The sequence below is a fragment of the Alligator mississippiensis genome, chromosome 3 (genome assembly GCF_030867095.1).
Source record: "Alligator mississippiensis isolate rAllMis1 chromosome 3, rAllMis1, whole genome shotgun sequence".
Taxonomy (NCBI): Eukaryota; Metazoa; Chordata; order Crocodylia; family Alligatoridae; genus Alligator; species Alligator mississippiensis.
The window spans coordinates 245,110,589-245,129,617 of record NC_081826.1 but is presented as its reverse complement, the minus strand read 5'-3'; the positions used below and the strand labels follow the sequence as shown (position 1 = coordinate 245,129,617).

General features: G+C 44.4%; 1 protein-coding gene and 1 long non-coding RNA gene across 3 annotated transcripts in view; one reads left to right on the top strand and one right to left on the bottom strand.

The window, feature by feature from the left end:
* Window positions 1-218: 218 nt before the first annotated feature.
* Window positions 219-4,683, bottom strand: LOC109282137 (uncharacterized). Of its 2 annotated transcripts, XR_009461097.1 has the most exons (3): window positions 4,504-4,683; window positions 2,836-2,886; window positions 219-1,620 (listed from the first exon to the last, which is right to left on the bottom strand). It is a non-coding gene; the product is annotated as an uncharacterized LOC109282137 (long non-coding RNA). The 2 variants fall into 2 exon arrangements; XR_002089016.2 differs by having other exon boundaries at window positions 2,836-4,683.
* A 148-nt stretch (window positions 4,684-4,831) lies between these two features.
* The window catches only part of RASA1 (RAS p21 protein activator 1), an 85,822-nt gene continuing 71,624 nt past the window's right edge, over window positions 4,832-19,029 (top strand). The window contains exon 1 of the mRNA XM_019483100.2: window positions 4,832-5,271. Coding sequence (XP_019338645.2) covers window positions 4,919-5,271 — 353 coding nt within the window. The 5' untranslated portion in view covers window positions 4,832-4,918. The remainder of the gene's footprint in view (window positions 5,272-19,029) is intronic.

Here is a 19,029-nt window from a genome sequence, read left to right as displayed (position 1 = left end):
TACTCAGAACTCACCCTGCTTTACCTGCAAACAATGTTATACTTGTCATACAGTTTTCAGAATAACAATTTACCAATACCTATGTAATGCTAGAACTTTCTCACCCTCTCCATGTGAAGTACTTTGTAGAAGTCAATGCATCATATAGGTATACCAAAATAACAGAAAGGAGATATTCAAAGCCAGATAACAAATGAAAGCTGTTTCCACAGACAACCTCTGTTGCTACAATTTTTATTGCTCAAAAGGTAACAAAAGGGTATGAAATACATCTGAATTAGAAATAATGAAAGTGTCTGAAAATCAAAATTAGGCTCAAATGAGAAAAAGAATGTTCAGTTGCATAGCAAAACTGTTTAAACATGCTTATTGAACTTCAGCAAAAGCTTCAAAACGTACATCTGACAATTTTCCTTTTCTGTCTTGCAAAACTAAGCCCCCACTACTAAACAATCACTCTACAGGGGTAGATGAGGGAATGCTTGTGTTATAACAGATGAGTAGTTTTTTCATAGTAGGTGACATCTCAGATAAGTTTCTCACAGATGAGAAGTAATGCTCAACTTCTTGGGCCCTGGGCTGCTGGTTCTAATCTTCATTAAAACTAAAAAAAGTCATCATCTGCTTCACCCTCACTATTCGCTCCCACTCTTACTGGGATCAATGTCTCTGCTTGCTTGTGCTTGTTCCCTCCTGCAGCCAACTGGCTGCCCTGTTGACTTCTGCAAATGCACAGAAAAATGCCAGCATGAACTAAGGAACTCTGAGACTTACAGTTCTTAAGAGACCATATTTCATAGGAAGGCATCCTACTCTCTCTCTCTCTCTCTCAAACAAGAAGTCCTAGAGTTTCAATAAAGAACTATCATTCCATTTAAGTCCTAGGAGTAGCTGTCAGAAAAAACTCTGGGAAAGCCAGATTTCAATTTTTTTAACTTTTAACTTATACTTTAAAAAAAGTTAAAGTTAACCTTTTTTTTAACAAGTTAAAGTTAAAAGTTGACAGCTGAAAAATTTAACTAGTTACAGTTAAAAATTAGCCATTTCTTTAATTTTTTAACTAGTTAATTAACTAGTTAATTCCCATGGCTGGAACAGATCATTAAAAAGAAAGACCAGAACTGACAACAGCAATAAATGTGATATAACATATTTTATATGGAATAGACATGCATGTTCTATACAGAAAATATTTCCTTCTTTCTACAGATTATTCAAATATAACTAAAGCATGTTGAAATGAGAACAGCAGTAGTTTTCTGTCACGTGAAATTTCAATGTGGCCATGGGGAAGGGCCATTAGAACTACTGGCCACCAATGAAAGCTCCTATAGATTTTCAAACATTCCAGACTTGCCCAGGAGTCCACCTTGTAGACTTGCTTCAGCACAGGTCTACATGCATTCATCAATGAATTTAAGCGACCGCATGAGGAACAAACTTGGGAAAGGGTAAGGAAGGAACGAACCTTCTGCAGTTGTGTCCAGGATATTCAATAAAAAGGTATTTTTGCAGATGTATGGCAGATGTCCAGAAAATATGGTTCCATTTGGTAGACTTGGTTTGCTTTTGATGATGACGACAATGATTATGTTTTCTCCCCAGGTACGAAGCTCATTTCTGTAATTATGAAAGTGTGGGTAATGGACCCTAAATGGTAGATTTCTATTGTTGGAAAATCTAACCAGAGTAGAAACATGGGGATGAAAGCACCAGCAAGGCCAAGGGGTTTAAACAAATTCTGTCCACAATATGTCCCCTTGGTACAGTGCTCATTCAGAGCAGGTTCGAGGACTGATGGAGCAACATACTGACATTAGCTCACTGTTCTACATGGGCCATACTTCTTGGTGTGGCTAATTAGCGCAGGCACCATGCTAATTCAGCCAGACCACTTCTATAGCTTTTATTGTTTGGGTATCTCTGCCAGTCTGCTGCATGGGTAGGTCAGACCTGGGAGAGTGGCATGGTTTGCCACATTAGAGAAGCACTGATTTAGCAAGCCTCACAGGAAGCCTCTTGTGGAGACCACATCAAAATTTGCATTTGCCCTCCCCATGCAAAACCCATGAGCTGTGCAGCCCTCCCCTGGACTGAATTCTCAGCACAGCACCCTTATTATGTCCCTAAGTTATCAGAAGAGGAGAATCTCAAAGAAGAGAGTCCTACAAATATTTATAGTGCATTAAAGTATCTAGGAATGACACTCCTACAAACACAACAACAGTGGATTTAAATAATTACATTTGAAAATCTGAGAGGGAAAATGAACAGTAAATAGAAACCCACAGAGAGACAATTGCAAGAAGATTATTTGAAATTACATGTACAATAATGGAACGTGTAACTATGGAAATTAGACTTGTAAAGGACTGCTACCGAGGCTGAAATTTTTTAAACACAAAAACAGCAGGACACACACGTTATAATCCTATAAATTCAGGACTGGAGCCAAATTCTGCTTTCATTTACACTGGCACAAATCCAGAGTAAATCCTGAGATTTTAATGGTGCAACAAGGAGAAGAATTTTGCTTTTGGAAGGAAAGATAAGAGAGTTCAGTGCAGCAGATAAAACGATGTTGGCTGGAGAGCTGTGGAAGGAGTATCAATTTGTTTCAGTTGCCTCAGGAGAAATTCACTTAATACTTTTGGGTAATGCAAAGCTTTGAAAACCTGAATGTTTAGATGCCTTTTAAGAACACTTGAGACACATGCAAGTGTCAAGGTGCTACTATTTGTCAGCTATTTTAATATTGCAAGTCAAAAGGTATCTACACACTATTTTGCCTGGAAATAGGTTTGTCACATTGGTCCTGATCTTGGAAGTACTTACATCTGTACACAGCTTAACTCATGAATAGTTCTACTGCATTCAATGGAATTCCTGGAGAACATAAAATTAAGTTTGGGAGTTAGTGGCTGAGGCTCAGAGCAATAAGTGAACAAAAGGATACATTTTTTTCAGACCGGTACCAAGGGAAAAGCTATTATTAATTAGGATAGTTGTGCATGCACCTCTCAGAGCACTGTGAGGACTACGATCCTGTCAGTCAAAAACCCACCACAACCTTGCTGTCGCTTTATGCATATTATGTTTACAGCAGGTATAGACCCTTTTGTGATATTTGCAGAAGAAAAAAGGAGTTGAACTTAACAAGCATTCATTTCCCCCAGGGGAGCACAGCTCCTCAACCTCAGTACTAGTTTGCTATTTGGTAGGCATGTCTACATGAGATGCTACTGTGCAGTGGTTACTGCGCATTTATTTAGTACTCATATAATCAAGTACTAAATAAGAGCATTTATACACATCCTTTTTTTCCAGTGATATGCCAGAGATCTGCTGCTTTTCCCAATGCTGACGCACATTTTGCTGCTCATACAATTGTATGCGTCACAGCGCTAGGCGCTTGCCCAGCGTTGCGATGCATGCATGCTTAAAAGTGCCCTAAATGTGCAGCAATGGGAGTTACTGTGTAGTAGTACCAGTGAACATCTGTGATGCTACTGTGCAGTAGCCTAATAATACTGCACTGTAGCATATTAGCATTGTTGGCACTGTGATGTGCTACTGTGCAGTATGATTTGACTACTGCACAGCCAGCGTCTCATGTAGCTGTGCCCACTGCCTGCCTCTACACAAGCTCTTTAGTGCAGGGTAGAGTAATTAGCTGTGGAGTAAAGCATCACCGTCTACAGGTGTGAGGGTAGCAGGCTGCAGTAAACTAATTTATGCTGTTCTAAAATAGTACTATCCAGGAATGTACTATCTTACACCAGGGTAATTCACTCTGATTAAGCACATGTAACCAGGGGCAAGAACTGCACCCTGCCAGGCCAGCTTGCTGGGGGCCAGGCTGCTGCCTGTCACCCTGCCAGAGGCTCTGCACTTCCAGCACCCCTCAGGAACCCAGAGCTGATGCCCTTCAGCACCCTGCTAGCGTGGGCCTGCTCTGCCATGCCTCAATGTGCTGCTGTCCTGGGCACACATGCAGACACTATACCCAGGAGTAGTTTACTCCAGCTCAAACTGCTCCGGAGTTTATTGCTTTGCATTAATTGCAGGTCTAGAGCACCCAGAGGGAACAGAACTACAGCCTGAAATGCAGAGGAAACAGCTGAATCCTACTAATTTGGGGCCTCAAAAAAACAACCTGGGGGCAAGCTGGATCTAGGGCAACCCAAATCCCAATTCAAAGGCACTTAAGAAACACGAGAGTCTGCCAGACCCAGTCAGAGTTTAGCCTCAGAAACCTCCCCCGCCGCCCCGCCTCTTCTCAGCCCTGCCAGGTGTGGACGCGCCCCCCAGGCCATGCTGCTGCGACGAGGGCGCAGCCCGGCCGGACACAAAGGGGCTGAGCCCGGATCCAGCCGCGCCTGGCGCGGGAGGGGACGGGGCTCGCGGCTCAGCTGTGCCGGCCCCACTCCTGGGGACTCCCCTGGCGCACTGCCCCTCTGCGGACGGGGGGAGCAGAGAGGCTCCAGGCAGAGCTGCCCCCACCCCAGCGCTGCGGGCGGCAGCGGAAGCCAGCGGCAGAGCGGGAGCCAGCGGCAGCGGCGACCGCTCGGCCTCGCCTCACGAGCCGCAGCGCATGCGCAGTCCGCCAGGGCTGCCGCCCCCTCCCCTCCCCTCCCCTCCCCCGCTGCGGTCCCGGAGCTGTGCTCGCTGCGGGCGGGCGGGGCGGGGCGGGGCCGGGCCGCTCTCTCCCGGCCGCTGGGGCAGGAGGCGGAGGCAGAGGCAGCCGCGCCGGGGCCCTGCGGAGCGGCGCTGCCCCCAGCCGGCCCGGGAAGCTGCCCCCGCCAGTCCCGGCTGCGGCTCGGCTCGGCTCGGCGCGGGGCGGGGCGGGGCGGGGCGGGGGTCGGCCCCTTTGTCACCTCCTCCCCGCGCGGCCGAGGGGGAGGGGGCGAGGCTCACCATGATGGCGGCCGAGGCTGGGGGTGAGGAGGGCGGCTCGGCTCCCGCCGCCGGGACACCCGCCGCCGCCGCCGAGCCGGGCCACTGCGCTGCCCCGTGCCGGGCCCGCCCGCCGGGCTCTCCCGCCTCCTTCCCCGCGCCCCCGGGACTTGCCCCGCCGCCGGCCGCCGGCCACGAGATGCCCAGGGCGGCGCCCCCCGCCCCGGAGACGGCAGCCGCCGGGCCGGGCTCCGGCTTCCCGCCGCTGCCACCGCCGCCGCCGCTGGGCGCCGCGGACGAGGGCGACTCGCTGGACGGGCCCGAGTACGAGGAGGAGGAGGTGGCCATCCCGCTCACCGCGCCCCCCACCAACCAGTGAGTGCCGCCCGCCCGGGGGAAGTGCGTGGCAGCGCCCGCGCCGGGTTGCAAGTTTTGCCCCCCCTCCGCGCCCGGATCCCGGGGAAATCCGCGGTCCCGGCGCCAACAATGGGCCCGCGGGGTGCGGGAGCCGGCCGCGCCCGGCCACGAGGGACGCCCGTCCCAGCCGCGGGCGGGATGAGCTCTCGGGAAGTTCCTCCTCTTCCCAGGGTTTTTGGGCCGAGCAGCTCCCTGCCTCTATGCGCCTCGGCAGAGCTGGGTGCTCCCGGGACAAAGCTCCGATGTGGCCGAATGGCTCTTTCGTGACACCCCCCCCCCCCCCTTTTTTTTTTTTCTTAAACAAAAAAGAAAATCTGCGGGTGACTTTAGTTTTCCTGAAGCAGGTGGGTGGCCTGCTGTCCTGCTTGGGGTCCCCCCCCCTGCAGCCAGTCTTCCTGGGGGCTTTAAAGGCAGGTAATAATGTGTAGCTTTTCAGCACTTGGAGGCAATTTTTTTGTAAATGAAGGCTTCTGTAGCCTGGCTGATTTGGAAGAAGTTCATATGCAGTTAGGTCATTTTTGAAAAGAACTGGGCTTCAGTAAAAAAAAAAACAACCCCAACCTCCTCCCTGCCCTCTAACCTGCCCCCCCCCTCCCAAAAACCAACCCCAAACAAGTGGTGGTTTGTAGTAGGATTTCACTATGTTTGCCTTTTCATTAGCTTACCATGGATTCCTTCAGTGCTGATGACATAAAGGACATCCCGGACAGTTGTTACAGGTGTCACTTATGTTCGATTTCCCGCTGCCTGTGTGCTTACACTTGGACATACAGTCAGAACTCGAAACGGGCACACAGGCAAAAAGCTTCTGGGTGTACTAATAACTTATCTGTAGGGCAACAGCTACCTTGGGGCACACAATGCCCTACAGAAAGACAAGTCTTTCAGGGACTGAAATAGTAAAGTTGGTATTTGGGTATATAAATGGATGCCTAAGTTAGGGTGAAGCCTCATATATCAGATGCATTAGAGGGGCAAGATGTAAAATGGGAATGCAGATTTGCAATGGCAAGTATTATTTAGATGGGTTCTGGCTGGATTTCTTATCCTGTGTGTTAATGGGATCTGGGAAGTGGTTTGGTTTCAGTGTTGTGTGTTATGTTCTCACAGTAGTTCAGTGTAAAATTCTTCTTGCATGTTTATGGGCTTTCATATTTTTAAAAGCTTTTTCCCATCCCCATTACTCCCCACTTCCCTGTCAAATGAGTGCAAAAAGGCACCCCCTTACTGATGTTGTTTTGTCTAGAAATAACATAATGTTTTCATAGCCTTAAAAAAAAATTACCTATTCATAGTCTGTTTTTCTTGCTAGCTCTGTAAGACTGTGTGTACTTTTGGGAGGGTTCGTGTCTAATGTTAATACAAAGTGGGGAAGGTGCTCCATCTCTTCAGAGGCAGCTTAAACTTTCCATGTTGCGAGTTTCTTCTTCCCAAGCTCAGGATGATAGCAGAGCTGCTGTACAAAAAAGGAGGGCAAAGATATGTTTTCACACACAGCTCTTTAACCTTTCCAGTCATCCTTGATTATGTTTTCTGTTTTTTATGACTCGATTCCTAAGAATAACGTCCTTAATGAAATAGAGACTGTTCAAATGTTTATGAAAAGCTATCCTATTCCTCAGACAGATCAAAATGTGAAGGAACAGGAGGGACAAAAAATGAGGGGAAATAGAGGCACTGGCAGGTGAGGTGACTTATGCAAGAGGACATAGCAAGTTAGTGACAGAGGTCTTGATTTCCTTTCCACAAGACCAAACTTCCTCTCTTCTGCTGCAAGAACTAAATATTGCATACTTCTCACATGGATGCCCAACAGATCTGTAACAATGGTTGATTGGGTGATTGTTTAGGTCAGTGACTACTCATGTTTCTAAATACATTTTATTGTGACTTATAAATGTGAATACTTTTTAAAATTCCGGTTGGAACACCAAATGTATATGCTAGCAGCGCAATTTTTATGCAAAGCCTTACATACTTTTAAACTACTTCAAAACAGTGAAGTGTCTGGCTTTTTATAAATGGATCTTATTGGAGGACTACAATAGCCACAATCTTGCCGTCTTTAAGCGCATACTTCAGTTGCATTCTTTTGTTAGATTACTCACATGATTAAAGCAAAGCATGTGGCCCTGATCTTTGCAGGATCAGGGCCAACATGTTGGGGTAGAAATGTTTAAGGTACTCGAAACATTTCTTTAAAGTATAAAAAAGGGATAGCTATTGAAAATGGGATAAATTTCCAGAGAGGTATTTCAGGAGTGATACCTGCCTCTGAATCTAACTTCATAATCATATTCCTGTTGTGTTTATTTTTTCCTGCTGCTGTGAGTGACTTGCAAGCTTGATTGTACAGGGGAAACCAGTGACACTGACATTTCACTAAAGAAATGGGCCAGACAAAAACTTTTTTGATTTGTTTCTGATTTTTTTTCAGTGTTTAGCTGCTTAAGTTTAACAGTAACTTTTATCCTTTCCATTTTGTTCTTTTTTTGTTTTGCAAGTGTTCTTCCCTGCAGTTTAATCGCTCATTTTTTTGAGTATGCGTCTTTGTTCTGACTCATGTATGTCAGACTATACGACTAGCCCTTACAAGACTGGTGTTTAGCATGTTCCTGAAGACATTTTAAATCATAAGGTTATAAGTAAACAATGTCTTGCATAGTGGCTACCTTCTTAAACTGTGACATTTAAGGGAGAAGACAATCTATATTCTTTTACAGCAGTAATAATAAAGCAGGACCAGTATGAGGTCTAAATTACCGTTCTTTTACACTTTGCCTTTTAAATTATGACTTTACCGACATAATGACCCTCTAGTTTAAAGATGACTGTGGGGTCTTCCCTTTTCCACTTCTCTTCAGATTAATTTAGATGCTTTTGCAGTGCAGTGTACTTTCTATATAATTCACTTATGGGGTCATACCAACAAAATGTAATTTTTTAATTCCTTAACTACAAATATTCTGCATACATATGAGAGGTTGGAGGTGTTTTCCATGCTGAACCTGTTTGGCCATATTTACCCCAGACTGTGAAGGGAGAGACGAAGAGGAGGAAAAGGCAGTAGATCTTTCATATCCCAAAGGCTTCTAAGTACTCTCTTTCCACTCCCTTTTATAAGCATCTTAGTTGACCTTTGAATTAGGTGGAGCTGGCAGCCTGCTTATTCAGGGACTACCACAAGGGGCACTGCAGCCCATGGTTGGAGCTTCTGGTTATTGAACCTTACAATGAGTCTACTCTGAAAATTAATGTGTGTTAGCATTCCTGGACTTCATATTAGAGTTATTTTTTTCCTCATTTTGTATATGAAAGATGACTGTCTTAACTCCTAGTCTGGAGTAGAAAACTATGCCTGAAATCTAAAAGCCAGATGTGTTCTTCCCAGTTTGTACATGGTTACTAGTAAATACTCTCTAAGGTACATTTTTAGTTTTCAGATCTACCAGGCACTATGAAGCTAGGTGTTAGAGTGGGAGGGAAGTACAAGCCTTACACTTCCTATCAAGCTATAAATGTACTCTGCTAGGAATCAGGCTGTGTTGGAAGCTGCAAGTATTCCTTGCACTTGGAGAAATAGGGAATATGGTTCTTTCAGCTTTCTTGGCTGTTAGAAACAGGAAAGTCTCTCTTATCATGCTGAAGGATTGGGTTAATGTCACAGCTTCCTTTGCTTTCTTACCATAGCCAGAGTGGGCATGTCCAGATGAGCCTGCACATACCTCTTGCCATGTCTCAAAGCCATTTGAGACGTGTCAAGATAGCCGGGAACAAAAAAATGTTCTCTGCACTGCATATTTGCAGCATGGACTCTAAAGTTGATACCTGAATATTCAGGTATCAAAAAAGCCCAAACAAAACCCGCAGACAAAACATGGGGCAGGGTACGGTCCAGATCCATGCCCTGAGGCAACTGGAGGCTGGGATCCTCTAAAGAGACACTTTGGTACCTGGCCAGAGCATCTCTATGGCTGCTGGTTGACCTGGTGCTGCAGCATGGAGCAGTACGGGCTGCAGCGACCTGGACCCGGGCCCTGTCCCCAGGTAAGTAGGGACTGGAGCCAGGGCTGTGTGGGTGCAGGGGACTGGGGGAGGGGACCTGCTTGGGAGGGTGGGTCCCTCACCTGCCCCCTGCAGGGCTCACAGCCCCCCCTCCTGGGGCTATAGCTCCCCTGCAGGGCCCACAGCTCACTCCCGCAGTAGCTGTTGGGGCGCTTAGGGCCCTCCTGGCACCCTGCTCCCCCCACCAGTGCAGGACAGTGCTGCTCGGCCCGGGCTGTCTGGCACCCGGGGCTGTGCGCTGCATCATGCGGGCCCAGCACGGCTTTAAGTGGTTCTGCGCCACTTGAGCTGTCACCCGGGGCCCTGTGCCACTCGTGGGGACTGTATGTTGCACCGGGCTGGGTCCTGCCTGCGTTGAGAACATCTAGGTGATAGCCAGGCGGTGGCGCACATGACCACTAGTGCTGCACAAAGGCCAGCTGTGCAGCCACAGCCTCCTGGCAGCTGGCCCATAGGTGCAGATGGCTCTGTTGCAGCCATGCAGTCCCTGCCTGGGTCTGGCAGGCTTGCAGCCTTGGGACCACATGCTGTCCTAGGTGGCGGCAGGTTGTAGCCAGGCAGCAGCCCCCACTGCCAGTGGGTGGAGGGAACTCTGTTAGGGCTGCTTCAGGAGTCCAGCTGGCACAAGGGGTAGTGTCCCCAGATACTTATTGGCTGGGAAGCTCCTGAGACCAAGTAGCCCTGAGCTGCTTGCCAGGGTAGCTTTTAATACTGCTGGGGCCAGCACAGGTGCTGGCCCCAGGCTCTAGCTTCCCATGCCTGTAGATCTGGGAAGAATTGGGCAGGGTTATTTTGCCCCAAGTGACATAGCTTGCCACACACCAAAATGCACATCTGGGCACATGCAATGAGGCAAAAATCCCCAGCTCAAATTTGTGCTGGTCCTGTTTGAGCTGCTGCAAGCATATGTACCTGCATGGGCAGATGTGCCAAGTGAGATTAACTTTAGCCTTGTAGGTTTCAGTATTTTTTGCTCTAGAATTTTTAATAGAAAATATGTACCGTCCTTTATTACTGGATGGTGGGAACAGGGTGTTTAGAAAAGAAAACTGCCTTTCCTCTTTTCCTTCCTCACAATGTCCTACCACTGCCTTCTAGTCCCTGTCCCTTAATTTTTTTCTTTTTTCTTTAAATTTATGAAGGACTGATCTCTAGTCTAATACTGAGTCTTGTGAAAATCACAAGAACTGTTTCATATGGTCAGTTCCTTACTAAAATAAAAACAAATGTAAAATAAATGAAATCTAAAATAATCTTGTTAGGTTTATGGTGTTTCTTTTAACTGTGTCAGTGGCATTGGCAGCAGAAATTGCAGTATTTTCCAAGAAATTTTCATTTTCATATGGTACATTTTGTAAGCAGTGACCATAAAAGATGCTTATATCAAACTGAATTGGGGAGACAAAAGTTTTGGAATATAATTGCTTGTCATAATACTGGGTTCAAATAATTCTCCAAATTGAGGAACCATGGCAATTTTTAGTATCTAATTTATGTTTAATATTAGACAAGAAAGATAAAACATTAGAATGCACAGCATAGGAGAATGTTATTAAATCAAAAGACATTGGCTATATTAATTGGCACAGTATGAATATTTTGGGCAGATCTCATGATTTGTGTGTGCGTGTGCAGAGCAGTATCATGAAACTATTTATTTGTCACTTGATTCACTGCAACAGAAATGAGATGTTAACTACTTAGTGTTTAACACGGCTATTCTGCTATTTAAAACATTCTGTCAGCAAAACAATGCGATGCCAGTTACATTTTCTAAGGTGCTAATTACATTTGCAGTTCACCCTTGAAAAATGTAAGAACGAAAGTCAGTCTAAAAATAAAAAGAATTCAGCATTTGATTGTCTGAAAATCTGCAGGTTTTTGTTTAAAGAATAAACATTTAACATCAGTGAAGTGGCACTTGATCTTAACTGTGAATGGAGACTTATTTAAAAAACTCCTGAATTCCTGTTTTGTATTTTAAAGCATTCTTACATAATATATACACCCAGAATTTAACAATTTAATCTGTTAGCTATATCCTTTTGAGCAGCCCAGTGTGTCATGTCTTTAGGCCTCCCTTTGTTTCAGCCTCCCTCTCTTTCTTTCTCTGTAAACCAGGTGCGTTCTCCTCAGTTGCCCATGGAAGCCCTGCTCATACGTACATCTGTTCCTACTTCCTTCTTGCCTTGGGAAAGTTTTCAAAATTCTTTCATCCCATCTGTATAGATTTCCTTTTATCTCCTCCTTTGCTGTTTATCTCACTGGTGTAGTGAGGTTTGGGGGAAAAGTTCTTGATTTACAATATTTCCATCCCAGATTAGCAACATGAAACCAAATCCCATCATTTTTCTTGTTGTTCAACTATATGAGCAAGAACTGTGAAACTTAACTGCATGCTTGCCTACTCTTATTTTCCATGTACTTGGAATTGCTCTTCATAAATATTGGATTCTTTTTGTGCAAAACATCTGCTCTGCAAATTCTATACTAGAAGAGGGCTCATTGTTCTTCCAGAGCTCTGTTTTTAAAATGAGTTGTATTGAGGATTGTTACTGGGAGCATGTCATACTTAGACTTGTCAGGTTAGTTCTCACTGGTCAATCTGTTACCAGAGACTTCGGAAGAAGGTAGAAGTTTCCATGAAGTGGCTGGTTATGGAATAATTTATTGGGGAAATATATATATTTTAGTCCCTGTTAGTGTTTTTCTTTATGCACCAAGGCCTAAACACGTCTCTCTTGATCTGATATTAGTATCTAGTATTATATATTTGTATTAATATGTTTAAGGAGCTTCTTGTAGAGATTTTTGAAGTTCGCATAAATTTCTCCTTCCAGTTTAGGGAGCCTTTTCTGAACTTTTGTAGCTGAATTCAACAGGGTTTGATTTCTGCTATAGAAGAGATGGATGCATTCAAACCATTCCTGCAACAGATGCATTAATGGCAAATAAGTTGTAAAGTTCTGTTACTCCATGGTTCAATAATGACTTCTGTAGCTTACAAAGCCTAGTCTACACTGTTTTTTGTGCCAGTATCTCTCTGTTTTTTACTCAGGAAAAAGCTGGTAGTGAGATGACACCTTTATACAGATATCAGACTGCATCACATAGCTTATTCCCATTCCCTTTGACTAGGTTGGATAGAGTGGTATAAAACATCTCTGACTACATCCACGCTGTTTTAGTCTCATTAATATATTGTGGAACAGTTTTGCTGGAGAACCTAAAATCTTCAGGCCTGCTGATGATTAGGACTTTTATGGTTATCTGGCTAAATTTTCTTTTCCCTGACAATAGCTAGTTACTTTTGCATTTTGTTTTCTGTGTCCAGTTTCCTTGAAAGTTAACTGCTTTCTTTGTGAAGCATTTTCCAAAAAAACCATAAGGAAGTTGGCAACGGCTCTTTATCTGGATTTCAAATTAACCAGCCATGTCTGCCAAACTGTTTTCCATATACTTTGGCAAAGCAGTTTTTTCTTCAAAAGTTCAATCAGCAAGCTTATTTTAGGTGTTCCTCTCCTGGTCTTTTTTATTTTATTACTATTTTGTGTTAATACCAAAAGTTATTTAAGGTAACTGTGGGTAAGGTTGGCCAGAGCTTAAGCCTCATGCCTACTTTGTAGGGAGACAGCCTGCTCTCTCCTTTTCATACTGTACCTCCTTAATAGTCATTACATTATCACTTGTATGCTTAGCCACTGCTTGGTTCTCGCATCTTATTAAGGGTGGTTAGTAAGCCTTATTGCTGGTAGCACTCTTAGTCTTTTTCTGGGCTGCAAATAACAAAGCACTGACAGCAATTAAGATAGACTAGAAAGATGAAACTGCCCATCCCATAGACCAGTAAGTCGTCTTCTTGCTAAACAAGTCTAGAGTATGCATCTTAAAATGTGTGCCCAAGCACAAATAATTAAGTGATAACAGGTTCAGTGGCTTACACCCTAGATTTACAGAGCCATCTTATGAGTAGCATTCCATATACTTATGAAGTAAGAGGTTGTTGCTATTTAAGGACCTGAAAACCAATTAGTTCTCTTCCTCTGTCCCTATCTGTTAGGGAATAAATCATGCTTAAACGACTCTTCAAAATTCTTCACCATCCATTGAATCTTAGGGATGTGTGGTCTAATGGAAACCATTGCCAAATTTTTACTTCCCCTCCTTAGTTCTCTATCAGAGATTTACTTCTTCCAGGTAGCTGCCAAGACAAGATTGCTCTACCTTCCTAATCGTGGTTGTAATCAAATGAACAGTGATTTTTTTTTTTTCTTCTGTGAACAGTGGATGTGTCTGTCTTTTCATCCCAAAAGAGGGAATTAGTTTTCTTTCACTTTCTACTCAGAAAACATATTACTGAATTAAAAAGTAACTTTTGGCCAGCATCCTTAGGATATATATAATCACTTACCTACATTCCAGAACTTGTTTGAATTTTTTTACTTGACTTCTTTAGCTGTCTCTCCATGCTGAGAGGTTAGTTACTCTGTTTCAAGCAGCTCTTACCAGTTCACAGATGCTGTCTTTTATACTTTCTGAAGCTTTACATATGGTCAGGTAGTGAGTAATACTTTTTCTTACCATGTATAAATTAATTATTTTGATAGCTGCTCTAGAAACATATACATTATTTGGACTCTGTTGAAAACACAATTATTGACTTCTTAAAAACTTTCTTACGTAGTGTGTCACAATAATGTCCAAGTTTCACAAATATTCATGAATGTTATATTTATACCTTGCAGTGGTCTTTTTCCTTCTTTCTCTTCCCTCAGCTCCCAAGTATATTTTTCTTTTTACTTCTTTCTTGAGCTAAAGCTGTTTCCTCTGTGATTCTAGGGCACTAAGGGAGTTGCTCTTGTCTTCTTTCTCCTCACTTTATAGCTCATACTTTAAGCCAATATTAGCTGCAGGAAAAGAAAGTGTGGAAAATTTTGTGTGCAGCTCCATATCCCTGAGATAGAGTACTCCAAGCAGAGTCAGAATTTTTGCTGAAAACTTTTTCTGATGACCATAAGCAAAACCACATCTTTTTCAGAAGCTCATAACTTGACCAGATGTGTTTGGTTTTCTCCATGGGACAGCAAAAGGTTATGGAGATTTAAAAAAAAAAAAAAAAAAAAAAGAGAGAAAAGACCATTCCCATCACATTTCAAGTCCTGTTCTAAAGCATAAGTGCTGTAACTTCTTCATAGATACAGACAAACACCTGCAACAAGTTAACAGGGACTTCTTGAATGTCAGTTGCTCTGCAACAACTGTCCTCTTTTAAGTTATGGGAAGCAATAGCTAAACTGAAGTAGCTTAGGCCTTAATGCTTGAGTAGTGTTCTGCATTCTCGATTTTTTTTTTTTGTTTAAAAAAAAAAAAAAATCCAGGAATTTTTCAGGGTTTATATTGGAAACAAAAAGTGGGATAAAATCAGGATTAAAGGAAGAAGGGGGAAAAATCAGTTTAAATTGGGGGGGGGGGGGATTTGGCGGTGAGGGGGGGAGGAAGGCTGGGATGAGGGAAGGGGCAGGGGAGGGGTGCAGCGGAGCCTGTCTGCTGCTCCCAGGCCTGCAGCAGGGAGCGAAGGGGGAGCTGTGGGTAGGTGGGAAGGGGAGGCATGGGTATTGCCCCCCGTGAGGTCTGTGGGCTGGGGGACTGTGCCGGTAGTGGCACCAGGCTCTTTGTGGTGCTCTGGGCAGCCAGCGGCCTGGTTTTGTCCTGCACGCAGATCGGGGGGCCTGCATCCCTCGGGGAGAGCCCAGCACAGCTCCATATACCTCCTAAGAGACACAGGCCCCCGGATTTGTGCACAGGACAAAAGCAGGCTGCCGTCCACGCAGAGTGCTGGGAAGATCCTGATGCCACCACCAGCCCCAGCCTGCAGTGGCAGCTGGCCCTTATTGTGCGCACAGATCTGGGGGCATGTGCCCCCTGGGAAGAGCCCAGCACAGTCCCCCAGCCTGCAGCCCTCTTGGGATGTGCATAGCAACAAGAGCCTTGCCCTGCACCCACTGACAGGTCCACTCGATGGCTTTGGCTGTGGCCCTGCCTGGGCACTGGGAGCTATGATCCCGGCGGGGGGCGGTGGGGGGTGCAAGCAGGACAGCCCAGCCTCAGTCCCTGCAGTGGGCATTGCATCTGGCTACTCCGCAGGGCTGGAGTTGCTGCCTGGGGGTGTAAAGCTCCCAGCTCTGACCCCGGGAAGGGTGGATGGTGCTGGGGTTGGGTCATCCCCACCCCTGCATCCAGCCATGTGCCACTCCCCCATCCGCCCAAACCCCAGGGCAGCCGGCAGCAGGCTGCTGCAGCAGCGGGGAGGGGGCGAAAGTGCCGGAAGAAAGGCAGGCCAAGATGCCATGTGTTTCCTGCTACTGAAATTCCAGTTAATAGTTTTCCAGTTAATAAAATCCTGGATAACAGGGATTAATCCTCAATAACAGGTGTTAATGTATTTGTGAATGCTGCTTGTTTTGCTGGGCAACCACTGTTTCTCACGGAGGAACCGATTGGTGACTTTGTGCGGGAGTACTGTCTAGCAGCAAAAACTCTTCCTAATGCAGGCAACCTCACTCTTAAGTACCTCAGAAAATAATGAATCTCTAGTATCTAAAGTGTTTGAAAGAGTTAATGGAAATGTGGTGTCTAGTTTGATTTTTGATGAATCCCCTGATGCTTTGGACTGCCTGATTCTCTGGTTTTTGTTTTCATTTTTTGATTTCAAAGCCAAAAATTCAGAATATTTTTGTGCTGATGTGACATTCATTCCATTTACCGTGACAGCCCAAGCATCCATGCAGCAAGTAAATGCAATGTTAGAGATGTATCAACTGATTTGGGAAAATGTGGCCACCACTAACACGGATTCTGCCTTCTGTATGGCTTAATTTTTCAGGGGAGATAAAACTCAATCACAGACCGAAGTTATTACGAGTTACTTTTCCCGCTTATTTAATTCATGTTGCATTATCATCAGCCACAGCTTTTGAAGAAATGAGAGAAATGAAATTTCTCGTTGTTGGATTTGGGGCTTTTTTCAAGCATGCAAACAAGCTGAAGGCTTTGTTTTATAAAGTGCGAGACAGTTGCAAACTTGACTACCGATTATCAACTCCTGCTGTGCCACATCAGTGGATGAGTTTTTACCTGGCGGCATGTCATATAAATAAGGCATGCACTATGCTAATGCATCTTTTAGATCACCCTGAGTTGTCAGTGCTAAAGCAGAAACTCTAAAGAAACAGGCAAATAAACTCAGTGACCACCAGATTCTGTGTACCAAGGTCATATGATGTTATTGTTGAGAACTTGGATTCACTGTCTTTTTCAATGCAAAAAGCACTGGAGTTCTCCCCTTCTGCAGCCAACACAACATTTTCTAATACAGAAGTTCACCACATACTGATAATGAAAATATCATATAAATTGAACACAAAAGCTGCAACAGAAATGTATGGCGACAAAACACAACTGTTTATTGAAGTCCTGATCTTGGAATATGAAAGAACCAAAACAAGCTTTCAAAGACTTAAACACTATCCTCTGCGAAAAATGGCAGGCAACTTGTAACACGTAATTTGAACCCAGAAGTGTTTGGCACCACAGATTCTTTTTGGAATGTCATCCAGGTGTTGAACCCCTTCCTCAAGGTGAATTTTGCAGCAGACTACAACCGCATGTCAGAGTGTTTCAACCACTTGCCACCAAAGATGAAATTTTGCATCTTAAAAGTGGATACACTACCTACATGAACATGTCTGTCAGTGACGATGTGGAACTGGATGTGCTGGCTTTGTGGAATACCCACCAAGACGCACTTCCCAACTTTAGTAAAGTTGCACAATGAGCTTTGAGTGTACCCCCTGGATCAGTGGATGCAGAATGCTTATTTTCAAAACTGGACTACGTTCAAGAGAGCAAGAGGCTCAACATGAGTGAGGATACCCTTAAGAAAACCATGCGATCCTATGCAAACCAGAATTTCTGGAAAAATTACTAGTTTCGATGAGACACAAAAATTACATTTGTATGTAAAAAGTTTAGCCTAAACTTACTGTTCTTTGCTTTCTCTAATAATTAAAAATCAGTTTATGAAAACCTGATTTTTTTTACACAAAAAACTTAAGAAAAATAAATATTGTTGGACAAAAGTTGGTCTTTTTTTTTTCTTTTTTTAAATCCTTGTTCATGAATACTACCATAGGGAGTTACGACAGTAGGATGATGGTACTTCTGGTGAGTACAACTGTTTCTTGCTGTAATACAAATGTAAAAACCGTTAAACGTGTATGAATTGTCAGCATACTAAAATGTATACAGGTTTCACTTGACTTATGCGGGTTCTGCATGGGCCATTCGTGCCAGTTAACAGGGATTTGAACTGAAAAACAGGTGTAAATCATTTAAAAAACTGAATGACTTAAAAAAAAAAAATTGGGGAATTTATCAGTGAAAATCAGTAAAAACTGAGCATGTGGAACACTATGCATGAAGGCTGAGCACTACAGTTCATCTTTCACTTACTTCCACATAAGAGTTGGCACATGGATAATTACTAGTGATTAATTGATGCACAGTATGCGCTTGCCATTTGTTAACTTGCCGAAATCAGGTTGTGCATAGCCAGTGAAACAGTTGTAGGAGTTTTAAAAGCAAAAATGACAGGTTTTTTGCCTTTTTAAAAATGACTAAATCATTTTTGGTAAAGCTTTCAGGAAAAAAAAAATTGTCCCAAGGGAGGCATTTGGCATAGAGAAATTCAGACCAGAAGGCTAAAGTTTGACAAAATTACAAGTAACAGCAGGGGAGCAGGGTGGGGAAAGAGGTTTGTAATGGGAAGTTTGAGCAACCACAAATATAGACAGAGCTACCTTCTTTGCCTGTAATTATACAACAAAATATGATCTATTATATATTCTGTGTCTTTCCCCCCAAAACCAGCTGGGGAAAACTGAAGTGTGTAATATATGTAAGGAAAAGGGATTATGGTTTTAGAAACTTGTAGGGGGAGGGGACGGGTGGTAGCATTCATCGTTGTGGCTCCCAGAATCATGAGAATACTGCTGCATCCCCCTTCCCCACCATGCTCTGTATCTTGCTGGCGTATGGGACTGGTTTGTGGCTGGACCCAGGACATGGAGTTTAACCTGGCACATAGCCCTGGACCTGGCATGCTGGGTCAGACTGGGCCAGGAGTCGTGTGCTGAGTTGAACCCGGTGTGCTGAGTTCTGGACAGTGGGCTGGCTCAAGGGCTGCATACTGGTCTGTTTCCAGTGCAGCTGGCTCCAGAGCCACATGCTGCATCTAGAGCTAGCTTGTGGGCTTGGACCTGGCATGCCACATCTGGGCCCATATGTCAGGTTTGGACTTCGCATACCGGGTCAAATGCAGCACATAGCTCTGGTGCCAGTGCACCGGATCAGATGCAGCATGTGGCCCTGGAGCTGGCATGTTGAGTAAGTTTGTGGGCCACATCCAGTGAATGGGGCTGGCAACAGACTGGAAGCAGTCTCTGCTCCGTAGCTGCTGCCACTCAGTTACCTTGAAGAGCTCTTTTTTTTTCTACTGGCTCCCCTTCAAAATCAAGATGAGTACTATATATGGGGGCATACTATATGTGAGAAGAGGCGGTATCAAGAGCTGAAATGTAGAGCTTCCATATT